The sequence below is a fragment of the Camelina sativa genome, chromosome 7 (genome assembly GCF_000633955.1).
Source record: "Camelina sativa cultivar DH55 chromosome 7, Cs, whole genome shotgun sequence".
NCBI lineage: Eukaryota > Viridiplantae > Streptophyta > Magnoliopsida > Brassicales > Brassicaceae > Camelina > Camelina sativa.
The window spans coordinates 347,324-366,031 of record NC_025691.1 but is presented as its reverse complement, the minus strand read 5'-3'; the positions used below and the strand labels follow the sequence as shown (position 1 = coordinate 366,031).

The following is an 18,708-nucleotide window of genomic DNA, read 5'->3' as shown; positions in this document are numbered from 1 at the left end:
CCAAAGGATCACAAAATAAAAAATAAGAGAGTATCGATCTCTCTTTGTCGCTGGGTAAAATCAATTAAGCAACCCCCAGCCCTAATCCAAACCCAACCCAACCAAAAAAAACAAAAACGTAAGAAGAATCTCCCGGGTTTTTGTTATAGGGCAGCCGCGGTTTATTATTTTTTCCCCTATTCTTTTATTTATTTTTATTTATTATGTTTCCATTTTTTCTTCTCTACGTGTAACAAACTTAATCAAAGTAACAATGTAAGAAATATTTAAAATATAGTATATGACTAGATTTTCACCCACGGTATACCGCGGGGCAATTTTTTCTTAAAATAAAAATTTAAAATTTTAAGTTATAATTGTTTGTTGATTTTTTTTAGTGTTTGAGATTGTATAATTGTATTTAGATTGTTAATTTCAGGGTTAATTCGTGATATATTGCATGATATTTGTTTTTTACATAATCGTAATTTAATTAAAAAATTTAATATTCTAATATAGATGATATTAATAAAATAATGATATGATGAACACCGAATTAATAATATTTTAATTTATATTTATATCAACCCAAATTTGTCCTGCTATATAATCCGTCAGATGATATTTAGAACTAAAATTTATTTAAAACAATTTTTTGGCATAAGCATTTAATTTAGTATTTACTTAAATTACTTTAGTAACCCACGAGATAAATTTTACTTTTACATGTTACATTTTTACGAATACCTGATTTATTTTTAAAGTTAAATAATTTAATTTATTGTATTTTTAAAGATTTAATCCATAAATTGATATATAAGTAATTTGTAACCTATTATTTTAAAATTTTAATATTTTGAAAATGATTTAAACGTCAGAATAAGTTTTAATTAGCAAATAAAGAGCATCATTGTAATGAAGAAGTCATATTTCTGATTTGTTTAAGTAAATACGATGATGGTTATGTTCTGTCAGTAAAAAAAAATATTAGACGAAGAGTTGTTAGTTTTGGTAAAATCCGACGAAGCCCCGGCGAGTCTCGGTTTCTACTCTCGGCGACTCCTTTTCCGACACCTTTGTTGCCAAAAATATGAGTATATTCGTATTATAAATTTTTATTTGTCTCATATACTCTGTAATAGACGAATTTTGGGAACAAAGATTGCATTTTTAAAAAACACACATTTTTAAAATTGGGGCTGATTTGTAAATAAATAAACATGATAATGACTCATATCTATGTAAATAAATGATTTTTATTCGTAGGTGACCCGTTAAATCACAACAAAATAAAGTGCACCACATATTTCCAAGCTAAGGAGACATGGCTAGTAACTATGTTAATAAAATGTTGTCGTTGTGTAGGTGACCCTTAACAACAAACTAAGTAGACGCAGCCAATCATCATCCTCAGCATGCTATAGTTAGAATGGTTAGTTAATAATAATGACTGTTTGCGTAAATATTTTAACTAAAGTCTAAATTTGAGAAAGTAAGTCGTTTTTTTTGGATGATAAACAATTTAATTTAGTAAATGCATTTGAAACATGAAATTATACACTATAGGATCTGGTAAAACAAATGAACCATCTAATTATATGTTTACGTTGGTGTACATTACTTTACATAGAGTCTTACTTTACGTTTTTGTTATAATATATAATCTTGTTATAAATAATATTACCACTTGCTTTAATATATAATCTTGTTATGAAGATGGACAATTACTACCATCAATGATTAATATAATTACAGAGTTTGAAAGTTAGTTCAAGAAGAGATTAATAATATGTTCTCAAGCGGGAGCAAAACATTATCACAAGTGATAACTTCTAAATTAATAATTCAGATTGGAGCGTTAAATGAAGAAGCAACGTTCGATTTCATATAGGACACATGAAAATGGTTAGTACCTCATTTATCCCTGATAGTAACAAACTTTAGGATTAAGAAAGCATAATTAGGTGGATACATGATCTTTATAACTCGATTGCTACTCAAACATAAAAATTAGAACTAAAAACAAAAATTATCATAAATTAACATAGATTAACAAAACAATATTATAGACGATAAAATATACTTCAAACGAAGATGATAAAATATTGCCATTAGAGTAATTAAATTTTGCTTGCTTTTGCTATAGAGGAAGTGTTTATCGTGTTTAGTGAGTTTAGATGTTGAGTCTTATTTATAGTATTTTGAGAGGGAACGAAAATCTTGATGACGAAGTTGAAAAAAATCTTCACCAAATAAAATTTTTGAAACAAAATTAATTGGTTTAAACATATATAATAGAATATGCTAGTAACGTTTATTTTGACAATATATTACAATTTCCAAAAAAAGAATAAAACAGAATTTGAAACCGACTCTTAGCAATATATGGAAAGATCTAATATTGGTTTCCTTTTTTGCAGATATTTCGAAAGTAAATTAATGTCGATTGTTTGTTTCACACCGAGTCTTAGCAATATATGGGAAGATCTAATTAGAAGAAATAAGAAGAGTAATAAAGATTGATTGCCATATATATAAATCATATATAGAAAGAAATTCGTAATTAAAGAGAGCAAAAATTTTGGAAGAGAATCGTATATTACACTGATTTTGTTTGAAACCTAATTTAACAAATAATAAATTATAAATTAAAAATATTAAATACAATGGCAGTCTTGTAAATAGGTGGTAAGTTCAGGATTTATTTGCTAAATGTACTTGCAAAATGTATATATAGATATTGTCAAAAATATGATGGAAAATAAACTGATCTTTCACTTTCATTGTCCTTTTTAGTTTATGAGATCAAATATCTATACTAGCTTTTTGCTGGTTGTCTGAAATGTGAAAAGGCGCGTGAAAGAGAGATTTATGGTGCCTTGTTTTTTAACTGTTAATTTTCTTTGCCTTACACATTTTTTTTCACTAATATAGTTGTGGAATCAAACATACGTACGTGAAACTAATGATATATATTTATGGTTCAATTCAAAGATTGTATTTGTTGGACCTACAGTGATGATTTAAGGATGTTTGATCGATTTAGATATGTCCATGAAATTACTAGAACAAAAATAAGAAACGATGTCCAAATTCCTAATTTATATTACTTTCTCTGGTTTTTTTGGTTGTCAGAATTAAGTTATTATTTTATATTACTTATCATTTTATGTTTCATATTACTTGTCGTTATATATATATATATAATAAAGCACCAAACATAAAAACTGTATTAAAAGGAATATTTGAAACAACACAAATTCAAAACATAAATATTAAATAGTTTAATTAAAACACTAATAATATTATATATTTATATGTATCATGAATATATATTTCTAAATTATTTATTTATTAAGTTTCTAAACTAAAATTTTTTTTTGGTTGTGTTTCCAAAAATGAAATAGAATTTCCATCATGTTTTCAAACATAAATTTAAAGGAATTGTGTTTTCGTGTTTTGTTTCCATATTTTTCACAAGTTTCCGTTTTTGAAACGTTTCGAAAATGGGAAACGGATCTTTAATTTCTGTTTCTTCGTATAAATAATTAAAAAATATTCGTGTCAATCTAAATTTATAATTACGGTAAATTTATTGATTAATTAAGTTGTGTTACATAATGGTTTAATTCGTTGATTGTGATGGTTTAATTTCTGAATGGCTTCGAGAAAATGTGCAAATCTCTCACATACTAAATAAAAGTAAAGCATTAGGTTCTTCTGTAATCCATTAAATAGGGGCGAATTTCATATTGTGATGATGATACGAGGGAGGCGACTTATCACTTATCGGTACACTCACTCTTTAAAGATGGCTGATTGCTTCGTTTAATAATTTAGGAGATAAAACTAAAAAACTACTATAAAGAAATGAAGAGCTGAAGACAGAAAATTAAACGTATAGATGAGACTGTTGCCAACAAACAAACAAAAACGTGAAGAGACAAAACTACTATCTACAAAAACAGGGTTCTCCTTTGACGCGGAAGAAAGTGGTTGCACTACTCAGCGGCGAAGCTTGGGTATATACGGAAATGCCACGTGCTATGAAGTTGGAAGTACATCGTACTTATAACACATAATATATAAGATCGCCTCTATACTGAATATGCATCTACGCATTGTAAGTAAAAGATATCATTTAAAATGTAAATTGTATAAAGCAGTTTTGGCTTCAACACGATAATATAGTTTTCATACTCAACCATATAGGTAAGGTAACGCAAGTAACAACAAGTGGGGATGAGTCAAGCTTGAGGACAAAAAACTGACGAAATTACCCCATCGTTCGTGTGGATAACAGGATAAGGACCAAAAATAGTAATGCAGACGAGTCGGTAAATGGGTAATTTCGTCCACACAGTGAACAATTCTCATATCAAAGTCAAAGACATATCTCTCTACGTTAAGAGTCAAACACGTTAAATGCGTGCTCTCACGCTCTCGAACACATCTCTTTATTGTTCACCAACTTCGCTAAGACATGTGTCTTCTTTTTTTTTTCTTTCTGTCTGTTACTATTTTCTTATATTTAACATTGTTCTTATCAAATACAGTAATTAAAGAAAAAATGTTCTGGTAAAGAAAAATAAAAGTAAAAACATTACTTTAATAAGAAATTACTTAAGCAATACAGTAATACCAAAATATAAACACACAAGATGCTGAAAAATGAAAACAGAGGATCAACATGTCAGCCTTTAGCCCTTTTACAACCGAGCTCTTCTAATTTCCACAATGGACCACTTCCTATATTAGTTTCATAGTATTGTCTTCAACTCTTCATATTACATAATTGTTCCAATTTTTTTTTTTTTGTTCCACTCAATATACTGAGGGGCGGAATGATAATTTGCTTATCAATCTGATTCATCTTCCTCCTCCCAAACCCAACAAAGGCCCGAGTGAGAGCTTACCAAAACACAGCGAAAGATTTTAAAGCCGCACGAGGCCAGCCAGGACTTGGGCTTAACGAACGCCAGCGAGATTTTCTTAACGGGATAAATCTACTGTTGCAATATCAACATCTCCGTGAGCCTCTTCTTTTCCTTGTTTCCAGAACCAAATGCATTTGGGCTTAGAAAACGGATCTGTTTTTTTTTTTCTTTAGGATTTTATCATCAGTTTTGGTCGTGATTTTGGTGTATCCTAAAAAATCCCTGGCGCTTGTTGCTATCACATTCGATTTTATAGACAGAGATTTGGAAGAGAGGTTTTAGGATTTAGGGTTTTTATGTATCATGTCAAACTTGTTGTTATACTGCCGACGGTTTTGTCTGATATCTTCTTCGCGTCCGTTTAATTCCGGAGACTCTGTGTCCGTTTCGAAATTTCTCACTCGGTTTCTACTGAGAAGAAGAACACTGTGTTCAGTATCAGAAGGAGGGGAAACAGATGAGGTTGCCAAAGAGAAGAGACCATGGTTAAAGTCGTTTACTGTCTCATATCTCGTGAACTCATGCGGGTTGTCATTGGAATCTGCCAAGTCAAAGTCCAGATTCGTAAAGTTGTCATCTTCAGAAAGACCAGACTCTGTACTCACACTGCTCAAGAAAACTGGCTTCACCAATGAGCAGATCATTAGGGTTGTCAATTCATTCCCCAGTATTCTGATAGTGAATCCAGAGGTTGTGCTCTTACCAAAGCTCATGTTTTTCCGTTCAATCGGGTTTTCGAGCTCTGATACGGCGAAACTGATCTCAAATTGTCCCACAACGCTGTCCCTTAGTTTGACCAAGAGGCTGATCCCTTGCTATGATTCCCTCATGAGCATACTCGGCGAGCAAGAAAATGTACTTAAATGCTTGAGACGTGGTTATTGGATTTTCACATTGGACACTGCCAAGTACTTGGCTACGCGGCTATCCCTCTGTCGGGATCTTGGAGTCCGGGACCAAAGCATCAAGAGACTGGTCCAAAATGGTCCACTCGTGTTCTTCTGCTCCGAGAGAAAGTTCAACGAGGTCCTAAACAGAGTTCGCGACTTTGGTTTCGACCCCAAAAAGATGTATTTCGTTCATGCTATGTTGGTTTTTTTTCATGTTAGTGAGTTCGCTGTGGAACACAAGTTTGGACTGTACAAACAGTTTGGTTGGTCCAAAGACGATTGCGTGGCGGCACTCATGAGATTCCCAAATTGTGTGAGGATATCGGATGAGAAGATAACGGGAACCATGGATTACCTCATTAACAATGTGGGTCTCCCGCCTGGTGCCATTGCTATGCAACCTTTTCTTTTGGGTCTGAGCTTGGAGAAGAGAATCAAACCAAGGAACGTTGTGATCTCTGAGCTTCTGTCTAAAGGGTTTGTCAAGAAAGAAGATTTGAACTATTTCCAGATTCTTAAAATTAAAGATTGTGTGTTCGTCGATAAGTATGTTCGGAAATTTCAGCAGGTTTCCTTCTAATGTGAATTATGACATTATTGTCATCTGTTTTTGATTGATGCTGTCAAAATCATAATGTTTCTCATGTCATCATTTTTAGTTTATAATGACCCCAATGCTTAAAGTTTTGAAGACAGTTTGTTGTAGACAACCAAAGAGCTAGTTCTCTTCAGTTTTCAGATTAATGTCAATACATGCCGAACAATTGTAAACTGTGTTTCCGGCAAAAGTAATAACTTTAGAAATTCTTGTTTTTAGAATGGTTTGTCCAACTCGGTCTGGGTTTGGTCTAGTTATGCCCACCAGTACAGCTAATTGTTCATAGAATCATTTAATTTGTAAGGATACATATAAATAAACAAAAATATTAATTATGATGTGTGTACAAAGTTTCATTTGAGTATAGTTTCAGGATTTATCCATAAGTAGGAGAAGAAGCAGCTACAGACTCGGAGAGTTCTTCCATGAGTTCCTTTTGTTCCAAAGCAGCACAAGCCTGCAATAAGAATTATACAAAACCTTCTTTAAGGTCCGCAACATTAACTACTATAAAGGTAACATAAAAGTTTAAGGTTTAGGACCTGCACTGCGTCCTCTAAAGCACCGTCAAGAAATGTTGGAAGCGCAAAGTTCATCTTTAGCCTATGATCAGTCACTCTACTGTCCTGTAATTTTCAGACATCATAAGCAAAACAGAATTCATCATGTTTTAAAGCAAGGCTCTGAATCCGTGTATTACCTTATAATTGTATGTTCTTATCTTTTCTGAACGAGCTCCAGTCCCAACCTGATTCCACAAGAATTGACATAGAGCAGAATAAGATGAAATATTCGATGATCAACTTGAGTTTAGATGGACTCTGGGAATAGTAAAATGAAGTGGACCTGAGATTTCCTTTCATTCCTTATCTTCTCTTGTTGTTCCCTTACTTTGATTTCATACCTAATATATAGAAATATAATGTATCAACAATAAAAGACTAAAGTGGGAATTGATAGAGGAAGAAGAAGAAGAGCAGAGAGATTGCTCCTTGAACGTTGCTTACAGTTTTGCTCGCAGAAGCTGGAAAGCACGAGCCTTGTTCCTAATCTGAGTCCTTTCTTCTGTACAGAAAATGCGTATACCTGATGGTTTGTGGAATAGATCTATAGCCGTCTCCACCTTGTTCACATTTTGCCCTGTACCAAGACCTCTTTTCAGTATTATTAGCAAAAGAAATGTAAGAGAAACAGAAAGTGAATGTCTTTAGCATAACCTCCAGCGCCGCCAGATCTTGCAGATGTAAGTTCAATGTCCTTTGGGTCAATCACCACTTCCACTTCATCAGCCTATAATAACAAGAGAAACAAAGCAGAGATGACAGTTTTGGACTGGTCACCAAGTTTCAATCAGAATATCGAAAAATGCAACATGTGAAAGCTAGTTTACCTCTGGCATGATAGCTACAGTTGCTGTAGAAGTGTGTACACGACCCTGTGTTTCTGTTTGAGGAACACGCTGGACTCGATGAACACCAGATTCATATTTGAGCTTGCTATAGACACGATTTCCTTTAATCTCCATCACACACGTCTTGTAACCCCCATGTTCAGCCTTATAAAAGTAAGAAGATCAAAAGCTGTATGTGTGAGTAAGATGTCTCTAAGTTGTTATGCTCTACTGCAATTTTTCATAACACACTCCTTAAAATGCCAAAAGAAAACCAAAGAGCATCTTACCTCCGAGCATGAAACCATTGAATACTTCCAAGAGCTGCGCTCGCTGTACCTCTGATACATCCGCACCTGCAAGCAAAAGAATAATGCAAAGTAGATTGATTCACTGTAGAATCTCTAAGTTTTCATTTATTGCACTTGCACCTCACAGCCATGAAATATAGGAACAATCACATTTTTTTTGAAATAGGGTTGAAATAAAATGGTGAACTACCATCAGGTTGCGTTAAATTCTAGGCATTCCCTATCAGAAGACATTAAAATCAGATGAAGGGCAGAAGATATAAAATAAAGGAAAGCATGTACCTACAAGGTCACCAGTCCAAATTGCAGCTTCATCGCCACCAGTTCCTGCTCTAACTGCAGACTCGTCCAGAAGTCGATAAGTATAAAAATGGAGGGAAGTGCGAGCAAAAGGCAGTTTTACAAATAATACTACTTGTCAAGATAGAGTTAGTCAGTTACCTTCGAGCAATATGTTTCTGGCATCAAGAGGATCGGAAGGAAGAAGTAACACCTGACACAAGCAAACACAAGGACACACCTTAAGGATCCGAATCAGCTGCCAAATAAATAAGCTATGGAACCAAGTCCAAGAGCATTGCCTAGTTTAAGATGCTGAAGGACAAGGGTATAAACCTTAAGTTGTTTTTCAAGCTCCTCAATTTCTTTAGAAAGAGAGTCGATTTCACTTCCTATCATTTCAGCCATATCTTCATCATCCCCAGCCTCTTTCGCCAAAACTGAAGCAATAAACCAATCAAAACAAGCTTCCTGGTATACAAAATCAAAAGGAGAAGACTTGAAGAAGATACCTTTGCTTTCTAATAACTGCTTCTCACAGTCCTTGAATCTCCTGAAGACTGATACAACCTACAATTAAAGTAGTCAATTTCAAGAAACCCTAGGAAAAAAATATGCAATTTTGAACAACTAAAAGAAAGTGCAAATACCTCATCAAGCTCGGACATGGACTGTGCCAGTTTTTGGTACTCAGATTGATTCGAAACAACATCTGGGTCGGCTAGTTTCACCTAAAATTAATTCAAAACCCATAAGATGATGAACAAAAAAAACACTCATTATTAATACAAGAAGTGTAAGAACATACCGACAACTCCTGCCATGTCTTCTCAACAGACTCCATTTTCCTAATGAGGTAAGGTTCCTAAAATTCCCAATAGACAAATCATCGAACAATTAACAGACTTTGACAAAAAAAAAAACGAACAATGGGAATCATGGGATGGGAGTTAAGAATCACTTACGGCCATACAGACGAGTCGCTGAGTCCTGCGAGACGGAGAAGGCGGCCACAAGGCTAAACATACTCCTGCCGGTGACTGCCTCGAACGCAAAGTGAAAGGTAAAGAATGATGATGAGGAAAGGCTCGAGCCGTAGGATTCGTCGTCATCGAGCTATTCATTGTTCTAGAGAGGTGGAAGAAGACGAGTGGCGCGGGAGTTGCCGCCGGATAAGAAAAAGGAAAAGCCTTTTAGATGATGAGAGACGTGTTTGGCTGCTAGTACTAAACCATCCTCACCACCACAGTAGAAACCCTTTTACTTATTGAGCCTTTAAGCCCATATATTACAAAAGTAGAAACCCTTTTGGTTTACAGGGCCTTGAAGCCCTAATTCTCATTCTCAGTTTCACTTGGCCCAATGGAAACCTTCTGAAACGTCCGGAGGTAATCGATTCCAGTTTAGTTTCTGTTAAGTCGGTGGTCAGGCCCTCAATTTCGTTTTTTTTTCCCGGCGACGATGTCGATCTACAGGATCGCTAGAGCATTACCCTTCTCCGGGATCTTCAGGTTCCTCCATTTGTTTTCTCTTCTCTTCCTTTTTGTACTATTAGATTTCTATCTGTGTATCTCGTCGGAATTGACGATTTGGATATTTTAATTTCTATCAGAAATAATTTTAGGTTTATTTTTCGTTTAGATTACAACTTTGGGGTAATGCTTTCTACAAGGAAAGATCTATATTTGTGTGTGTGTGTTTATTATGGTGAAATACACTAAGGTTTTATATTACAACAGGCAACTTGAGAAAGAAGCTGAAACTGTGATCAATGTTCTTCGACCTGGACCTTTGGGAATCATAGAGCACAAGTTCTCGGCTCAAGAGATTCGGGAGGCAAAAGCTACAGTATCTAGAGCTGTTGATAGTTGGAGAAGACATTCCGAGGTAGAGCATGCGAATGGCCTTTTAAAAGATTACATTTATAAGTGAAGATGAAGAACAGAAGAAGTGAGTTAAAATCTTTACTTCTGTTTGTTTTTTCTTTTTCTTGGCTGATGATGAATAAAAAAGGCCTTTCTTCTTGTTGAACAATCTTTATAGAATCAATGCAAAAGCAAATCTTTCTCTTTTTATTGCTCGTAAGTGCTTACATAGATTGTTTTTTTATTGCTCGTAAGTGCTTACATAGATTGTTATAACAAGTATAAGTAACTGAGAGTACAAGTTCTTGATCTTAGTACAAGGGTTGTGTAACTACAGAGTTGCACTTGTTGAAAACATATCCGTGCATTGTAGAAACTCGAAACCCGACTCAGAAGAAAACAAAAACAAAGAAGAGGCAAAAACAACTATATATCTTATTCTATCCTAGTTTGCATTTGGAACTTTCTTGCCTTCTGTTACACCCATATGGCTCCGGCTCTTCTTAGCAACGCTGCTAGTTGGTTCTTGACTTGGAGAGTCATTACCTGGTTAGCACCACCAATTAACTGTTGTCCTATGAACACAGCTGGTACACTGGGCTTACACCCCATCTGTACTAATGCCTTCTCGATTTCCTGACCGTTTGAGAATTGATCTAGCTCGTAGACTGTCATCTTCGCCCCAAACCCTGAGATCAGTGTTTGAATTGAGTGGCTCATGCAGCAAGAGCTTTTGCTGAAGATCACCACTGGTTTGTCTGCAACTAAACTTTTGACGCTTTCCATTTTGATGTATAGTAATGGTGATACAAATGTAAGGACTTAAGTGTGACTGTGTGTGAGAGAGAACTAAAGGATCCTTATGTTTGTTTTTTTGCTTTGATGCTATTACAAAGTAAGCCTATTTATAGAGTTGGATATGTAGAGGATGGTAAGATTGCATGAATCAGATCTTTGTCACTACTTTACTTCCCTACTAGTGATGTGTCCTTTGGCGTTCTCTAAAAACTGCATGAACATAGATTCTTTCGATTTTGATATCAGGACCAAGTTGCATATACAGTTCATGTACACTTTTTTTTTCCTAATTACGGAAATATCCTTGTCATATGGTTTGTAGTGATCCACGATCCACGGATCCAGGGAGGTATGCAACAGTGTGATCATGTACAATCTATAGTGCTTTTTTTTTTTTTGCAATACTATCTTTTTGCTTTTGATGCATCCACTGAGGTGAAGATTGGATTATGGTTTATCCAGTTAGATGCCTATCTTTTCAAGCAACAATAGATTCCCCACAAGTTTCAGGCTCTAAAGAAACGGAAAGCAAGAAAAACAAAGAAAAAGGCTCGTCTTTGAGCTGCTTTTCTGCTAGTATGACCTGGAGTCTAGAGAGCAAGTGAGTGATATCAAACACAGTTCTTGCTTTTAGCTTTATTACTCTATTGTGATAACCATTTTTCATGTTTGAATCACACAACATATCTAAAATGTGAGAGTTGGTTAAGTAACTCTTAAAGAGTCTTTTGTTGTTCCTTGCGTTTTGAAAGCATGATTCTGACACCAGATTTGGAAATCTACAGAAATGAAAGAATCTTTGGCAGATTCGTGATAAGGCCATGTGTCCATTTTTTCACCATGATTGAAATAGCAAATTTATGGGTGATAATAAGCATAGATTCTTCAACTTGTGTACCTTACATTCCCTTTTCAGATCTCTAGAACTGTCTGCCAAAAATTGGCTCGCAAAATTGTTCAAAGGTCATCATATGTTTTCTTCAGTGTCATTTTCTCCGTACAATGCTACGTAATCTAAAAACCTGCAACTGTAGTGTAGAAGATAATAGATTATGCTTCGCCCTTGTACCAAAGGAAAACTTCCAGTTACAGATTGTTTTTCTCAAATCCAACAAACACTTAACGAAGAATGAATTTTCAGTAAAACTTTTGATACAAAAGTATTTTTCTTAAAAGCTTGAGATAAAAAAAGTCCATCATCCCGTGATGTTGGGGATGGGCACGACGGAGTTGTAATGCTCCCCGAGACCAAAAGCATGCCTGTGATACGATAACATCAGACTCGAGTCATCACTGGATTTATACTCTTTGCCCATTACAACATCTGGAAACGATCCGGAAAACACCATTATGTGTTTCCTCAAACAATGTGTTAACGCTCCAAGCTCCAACTGCCCTCCCCAAGCCGCGGTTGACTCGACTTCTCTGCAGTATTTCTCAAACCGCTCTTCAGCAGATCCCTCGGACTCAGACACAGTTTCTGACAAGAAAAACGGGAGAAAATCGGGTTTGTGGTCTCTCATGTAGGAAGCAGCCATTTCTCTTAGCTTCTGGTAAGAGTAGGGAGATGCACCGCCTGAGCGAGTGGCAAGCTGATTCTCAACAGCCCGGTAAAGGCAATGCCCGTCTGGTTTTATCTCACTGATCGTTAGTCCCAATGGTTTGAGCTTCTTCTCAAGCTTTTGGTTCTCAATCATACGATCACTTGTTACATGGCTTTGCTCCTCTTTGATTCTCTGCTCTCTGTCTGCTTCTTCTTTAGCCCGTTTCTCGCGCCTCTTCACGCTCTTGCTGGGCTTTGAGTGCTCTTGTTGAGCAGTGACTGAGACTCCGGCAATAGCTCTCACTAGAGTGTCCATGTCTCCTTTTTTCTCACTAGTTTCGTCCTTGGCAATGCTGCTACTGCTGCTGCTGCTGCTAAAACCTTGTGAGCCGAGCTCTTTCAACTGTTTCTCCTTGAGCTTTGTGGAGAGCTTCGATATGTCTTCTTCGACTTGCTTCTTCTTAGCCTTTTGTTCAGCTTTGCTTCCTTTAGCAGCTGCCTTTTTCAGCTCTGTCTCCTTGTTCTGTAGTTGTTTTATTTCTTGCCTGCAAGAGACAACATCATGAATTAGCATCAATCACTCATACTGTTTAATAATATAAACTTGAAAAAGCAAGAAGCATTGTCAATTTTCCAAACAACAGTACCTGTGCCGAGCAAGCATCTCATCAACAGTTTCATGCGAAGCATCCAAGGGTGTTTCTTCGGATACATTATCTCCAGATGTATTACTGTCTGCCATATGAGAAGCCTATATGTATATATATATAAATAAGCTACAATGTCAAGATAATAGAGATACCAAGAACCTTCAGAGAAAGAGCAAGTGAACAAGTGACAGTCAACCCCACAAACCCAATTATCTAACCAGACGTAATTTGGTTTAGACTGCAGACAAATTCAATCCAAAGAACATAATAACTCTGGAGACAAGACCAAAACCCCCCAACTACTTAAGAAGTATTCCACCAAATTCACTGAGACCTAACACTAAAAACATAACCCAGAACCAAAAAAAATGTAAAAAACCAAACTTTATGTCATTCTATCTATGAGAGAAAAGCTAGAGCGTGCGTTGAATTAAAAAAAGGGATCGACTATATCAAATAATGAGAACGCGAGAGAAAGGTTCCGAGTTCATACCTTTTGATCGTAGGAAGAGAAGAATCAAGAAGCTTAGTGTAATTTAGGGTTTACGGTTCTCAGGCGACAAAAGCATTAAAACTAAAAAAAAAACAAGAATAAAAAGGAAAATGGGCTAATGTTAAGGATGGACGCAAATTATGGGTCAAAAGGCCTTATCAAAGCGAGCCTCATGGGCTTTCTTAATCCACAGAACCCTCCCTGTCGGTTAGAAGGTTTTTATAGAATTTTCGAAAAAAGAAGAAAAATATAATTATTTATCGTCGTGTTATTAGAGGCTTATCGAATCAGTTTGGAACCTAAAATCTTTGGCAAGTAGAGACGCCGATATGTTATTCTGTCAACGCTTATGGTTATTACAACAAAAAAGAAGAGAAAGTTAAAAAGAATCAATCGATAAAACGAATCCATATGGACGGCCGAGATGTGAGGGTGACCTAAAATAACAAATATCAAAAACTTGCATGAGGGGCCACGTAGTTTTGGTTTTCCGACAACTGGAAATATTAAAATCTAACCTACTATATTTACATAGGTGAGGATATTTATAAGAATATATATCTATATTTATAGTAAATTAAAATAAGATTAAAATATATAAATACGAAAAATGTTCGTATGTTTTGTTTGAAGATCGATGCTCGGATGGCCTAGTGGAGGAGAGTGAGTGTCTTAAACTGAAACTGTAGTTTTGGTTGCCTAAGCATATTTGGCCATAAAACACTAGGAAAGGGGCAACTCCCATTTGGCAAGAACAAAATGTGTTAGCCATCTTATTTATGGGTTATCAATCAAACCCAATATAGTACGTAATAGGATCGCATTGGATTGGCAAACATATGATTTTCGAACCGATGGTTTGACTGTTTACTGTACAACAATGAACGTAAAAGGTTCTTATCATAAATGTCAACCCAATAATTTCAATAAAATAGTCGATTTCAGAATATGAGAAAGAAGGAATATATGTCTAAATGGGTTACAGTGAAACAAAACCAGTAGGCGACACATGGACAGGCTAGTATCTTCATTTACACACACACATTTACATATATCATTTATGCACTGGAATATATAACTTTTTTGTTATACATTGTCAAATTATTTATTCCTTATTACCCACGCACAGATATTATACATATGTATGATTTGTGGAGTGGGGTCAGATTTGGATAAACTTCTTATCTCAGATTTTTCTCCATGTCAAAGATGACGCAACAGTCACCACTCACCACCAAATCTCTGCTCTTTTTTTTTTTTCTCTTAATTTGCATACACTTCAAAATTTTAATTTTATTACGAAATTCATGCATCTATCTACCAATTATTATTGCATATAGATTTTTGTCGTCCACGTTTAGTGCCAACATATACGAGATGATTTTGTCTAGTAATGGCTTTATCTTTTTTCAGGTAACTAGACTTTATATTATAGATACAATTAATTATGTTAATGACATTATTATATTTATTAACAAAACGCATCAACTATCTCCTTTTTGTTCATGCCACATTACAGCAGATTGTTAACCTTCCACGTTTCCACTATAAAAAAAGGAATAACATATGAATGTTTTGGGTACGTGCATGATGCTACTGCCAAAGACAGCCATGGACCGAAAGTAATATAACTCGTCTCTCAATTAATTTTTTGATATAATATATATTGTGAGTTATAACGTTAATTAGTCCCATCTTACTATAATAAGTCCATTGTAAGAATAATTTCATTAAAAATCAACTAAATAACTAAACAGGAACAAGTGCCTCCATCACCGAAATCATAATAAGGGTAAGCATTTTTTTCTTATCCAAAATTATATCACAAAGAACTTAACCTCTTTCTAGGAAATTTTAATTTTGTTTGTGGGGTACTTCAATTACAACATATATCTCGTGTGGGGTACATTTATATATATATATATATATATATATTGTCCATTGTATCTTTATTATCGGAAGAAAAGCCCAAAATAAAATAATCTAAATTCTTCCACACTAACCATTATAAATAACGGCTGATCCAAGCATATGTTCAACACAACATAAGCCTTTCTCATCACAGAAAACAACACGTGATCACCAACTTTTTCTTGATCATCGCAAATGGAGAGAATAAGAGATTTGTCGTCGAAGAAAGCGGCGGTGATATTCACAAAGAGCTCATGTTGTATGTGCCATAGCATTAAGACGCTATTCTACGAACTCGGAGCTAGTCCGGCGATCCACGAGCTCGACAAAGACCCTGAAGGTGGAGCGGGCTCTACGTGCCCTCGGCTCATCAAACCCGGCGGTTCCAGCTGTTTTCGTTGGAGGAAGGTACATCGGATCAGCCAAAGACATCATCTCGTTCCACGTCGACGGCTCGCTCAAGCAGATGCTTAAAGACGCTAAGGCCATATGGTTANATCTAGTCATTTGGTTCATGTTGAAAATATTATTTTCATTATTTTCGTTTAAAATGACTTCTACTGATTTTGCTTTTAATCTGGTTATAATTAGATAGATGTCATTTTAAACGAAAATAATGAGATTGGGAGTTGTCATGGTCGAATTTGTGAAATCCAAAATTCCTGTTTTGCTTATTAAGTTTGGCATCAACTGTATTCACTCCAAAACTTCTCAACATTTCGGTTTTATATTTTCAAATCAGGAAAGCCAATACAGAAAGAAAAGAAGGAAGGTACATCGGATCAGCCAAAGACGTCATCTCGTTACACGTCGACGGGTCGCTCAAGTAGATGCTTAAAGACGCTATAAGGCCATATGGTTATAGCTTCCGATTATCGTGCATGTATGTATACACCTATCTATATATGTATATGTATGCACATGTATTCTGTCAATAATTAATCGATGTGCTAAAAGCGCATTTATAATATACATAATCGGGAGGGAGCATAGTTGTATTAAAATGCTTTGCTTCCTTCGCATGGATTGCTATGTTATAATAATTTATATACATGTATCGATGTGTATATGTATGTTGACTTACGTTGTACGGAAAAAAAGACAAGTTGTACCTTTAAGCACAGTGTAACATTAGTGTAGCACGTAAAGAGTAAACTCAAATAATACCACTACTGAATGGAGGTTAGTGTTATCGTACTATAACGAATGAGTATATATTTATCTAATAGCAAAGGATCGGGATGATAATTTGATAGATCGACGACGTGACAAGACAAAGGATGATTATCAAGAACGAATCATACACGTATGTGAGTACTATAGGATCCCTTATCTTTGGTGAATCGAAAAAAAAGAGAGATTCTCATACACTTCAAAAGCTCCGCCCACAAGTCATCGGAACATATATAGAACAACTCTAACTAAAAGTCTAAATCATGTGGTCGGCGAACATTCACGTTGCATTGCAAATTTTATCGAGTGATGGAACGATTTCAAAAATGTTTACACATTAAACCATCATTTGTTGACGCAAGATATATATATAGAAATCTCCTCTAAATTTGTTTCGACCACTTAAATCATCGTAAAATTTTGGTTGGTGAGTACATACGAATTACGAAACATATACAAACCAAACTTTTGCAGTTAGTTAATTCTGTTCTATACGTAAGATATCGTCAGGGTAAAAAAAAACATTTTGGAAAATAATGATACGTTACGAACATACCTGCGATTGGACGACCGTTCTACACGTATGTAGATACGTCCTTGTAGAGTGACGGCAAGAGCAGAATCAAACATGAGTGTAAGTGTGTGATGAGCAACGAATATTAGTCTTTAAGCAAGTTGGTGGTAGGGGCGCACAATAAGTAAGGGAATACTCAACTACATATTACATGTAGTTGATAGATATATATGATCGATCACCGAAAGCTCGAATCCCGTTTTGGCTATTCATTCTTCTTTTTTTGGCCGAAGGATTCAATCACTGACCTATAATTAATGAGGTATCGGAGGAATCTGGCGTTAATATATTGACAATCCCACATAGTGTCGCAGTAATTTGGCTTCACAGTGGTGTCCATTATTTGTCGATCCGTATATCTAATCAGATCATTTTTAAAAAAAAAAGACTGAACGATAATCATAAGAAAATATTTATTAATTAGAGAAACAAAGTAGTAATGTAAATATGAATGTTAAGAGATAGATTAATTCTTGAAAAAAATAGAATATCATCCTGCTAATCAACAGTTCAACACCAACACCGGTCAGCCAAATTGTTTTAAAACGAGAGAAAGTACAGCTTGGGCACTTTACATGATGTTGTTAGTTTAAGGTTAAATCAAAGGTAAACTTGTTAGTGAAGAAATATATAATATATCAAAAGCGAATAAACGAAAAACTTTTAAAATATAAGCTTCACTCTGAACGATGATCATAGGAAAATATTTATTAATTAGAGAAATTAAACAAAGTAATAATGTAAATACGAATGTTAAAAGATAGATTAATTCTTTAAAAATATATAATAGAATATCATGCTAATCAACACCAAGTACAATTTTGGCATTTTACATGATGCATGTTGTTAGTTTAAGGTTAAATCACATGTAATTTTTGTAGTGACACAATATATATATCAAGCGAATAAAAGAAAAACTTCACTCCTAATTTGTCGTGTCCGTTAATTGACGTTCATGTCGACGAAAGCTATATGATTTAAGGGACAGAGACATGCCTTTGCTCTATAAGCTTTTCGTCGGTCTCTTCAAAATTCTGTATAGTCGACAAGATCAAAACAAACTTACTTAATTTCATTGCTGCGTGATTAACTACAGCTGATCTTAATATATCTTTATTTGTCATAAAAAGTGTAGGACACATACAATCATATACAATATACACGCGTAGCGTTCACTCACTTGCCATGGGATTCAGTAATGCGACAGTGTTCATCTATCTGTCACAAAGATTCGAAATCGTTACAATGTATAACCCCCCCCATCGTATGCTTAATTTACTGTTATCGTACCAATTCTTCGATATTATGCAATATAAA

General features: G+C 35.1%; 6 protein-coding genes across 7 annotated transcripts; 2 read left to right on the top strand and 4 right to left on the bottom strand.

The window, feature by feature from the left end:
• On the top strand, window positions 4,798-6,475 carry LOC104699593. The gene has a single exon (XM_010414919.1). It carries the CDS (start codon window positions 5,220-5,222, stop codon window positions 6,384-6,386), a length of 1,167 nt encoding a protein of 388 aa, XP_010413221.1. The 5' UTR covers window positions 4,798-5,219; the 3' UTR covers window positions 6,387-6,475.
• On the bottom strand, window positions 6,672-9,583 carry LOC104699591 (peptide chain release factor APG3, chloroplastic-like). The gene is made up of 15 exons (XM_010414918.2): window positions 9,350-9,583; window positions 9,193-9,249; window positions 9,035-9,115; window positions 8,897-8,954; window positions 8,721-8,824; window positions 8,547-8,598; window positions 8,392-8,441; window positions 8,085-8,150; window positions 7,795-7,959; window positions 7,622-7,694; window positions 7,412-7,544; window positions 7,251-7,308; window positions 7,105-7,152; window positions 6,947-7,030; window positions 6,672-6,861 (listed from the first exon to the last, which is right to left on the bottom strand). The coding sequence occupies exons 1-15, from the start codon at window positions 9,506-9,508 to the stop codon at window positions 6,781-6,783; spliced, it is 1,269 nt and encodes a 422-aa protein (XP_010413220.1). The 5' UTR covers window positions 9,509-9,583; the 3' UTR covers window positions 6,672-6,780.
• Window positions 9,788-10,455, top strand: LOC104699589. 2 transcript variants are annotated; one of them, XM_010414916.2, is made up of 2 exons: window positions 9,788-9,895; window positions 10,124-10,455. In XM_010414916.2, the coding sequence occupies exons 1-2, from the start codon at window positions 9,846-9,848 to the stop codon at window positions 10,314-10,316; spliced, it is 243 nt and encodes an 80-aa protein (XP_010413218.1). In that variant the 5' UTR covers window positions 9,788-9,845; the 3' UTR covers window positions 10,317-10,455. The 2 variants fall into 2 exon arrangements, 1 of the variants encoding a protein (XP_010413218.1); XR_753384.2 differs by having other exon boundaries at window positions 9,805-9,895; window positions 10,026-10,216.
• On the bottom strand, window positions 10,434-11,145 carry LOC104699590 (monothiol glutaredoxin-S6). Its single transcript, XM_010414917.2, has one exon. The coding sequence runs from the start codon at window positions 11,033-11,035 to the stop codon at window positions 10,727-10,729; it is 309 nt and encodes a 102-aa protein (XP_010413219.1). The 5' UTR covers window positions 11,036-11,145; the 3' UTR covers window positions 10,434-10,726.
• LOC104699588 (OTU domain-containing protein 6B-like) lies at window positions 12,079-13,827 on the bottom strand. Its single transcript, XM_010414915.2, has 3 exons — window positions 13,734-13,827; window positions 13,238-13,341; window positions 12,079-13,135 (listed from the first exon to the last, which is right to left on the bottom strand). Exons 2-3 carry the CDS (start codon window positions 13,330-13,332, stop codon window positions 12,244-12,246), a joined length of 987 nt encoding a protein of 328 aa, XP_010413217.1. The 5' UTR covers window positions 13,333-13,341; window positions 13,734-13,827; the 3' UTR covers window positions 12,079-12,243.
• LOC109125539 lies at window positions 15,685-16,128 on the bottom strand. The gene is given in 2 exon segments (XM_019227301.1): window positions 15,685-15,986; window positions 15,988-16,128. Coding segments are annotated over 2 exon segments (147 nt in total). The 5' UTR covers window positions 16,080-16,128; the 3' UTR covers window positions 15,685-15,931.

Excerpts from the sequence above, each read along its gene's own strand:
- LOC104699591 (XM_010414918.2), bottom strand. The coding sequence starts at position 9,508 with ATGAATAGCTCGATGACGACGAATCCTACGGCTCGAGCCTTTCCTCAT. Across the intron at positions 8,955-9,034 it reads CCATGTCCGAGCTTGATGAG|GTTGTATCAGTCTTCAGGAG; the intron begins GTATTTGCACTT and ends CTTTAATTGTAG. Across the intron at positions 8,442-8,546 it reads CAGAAACATATTGCTCGAAG|TTAGAGCAGGAACTGGTGGC; the intron begins GTAACTGACTAA and ends ACGAGTCTGCAG.
- LOC104699590 (XM_010414917.2), bottom strand. The coding sequence starts at position 11,035 with ATGGAAAGCGTCAAAAGTTTAGTTGCAGACAAACCAGTGGTGATCTTC.
- LOC104699593 (XM_010414919.1), top strand. The coding sequence starts at position 5,220 with ATGTCAAACTTGTTGTTATACTGCCGACGGTTTTGTCTGATATCTTCT.
- LOC104699589 (XM_010414916.2), top strand. The coding sequence starts at position 9,846 with ATGTCGATCTACAGGATCGCTAGAGCATTACCCTTCTCCGGGATCTTC. Across the intron at positions 9,896-10,123 it reads CCCTTCTCCGGGATCTTCAG|GCAACTTGAGAAAGAAGCTG; the intron begins GTTCCTCCATTT and ends ATATTACAACAG.
- LOC104699588 (XM_010414915.2), bottom strand. The coding sequence starts at position 13,332 with ATGGCAGACAGTAATACATCTGGAGATAATGTATCCGAAGAAACACCC. Across the intron at positions 13,136-13,237 it reads GAGATGCTTGCTCGGCACAG|GCAAGAAATAAAACAACTAC; the intron begins GTACTGTTGTTT and ends TGTCTCTTGCAG.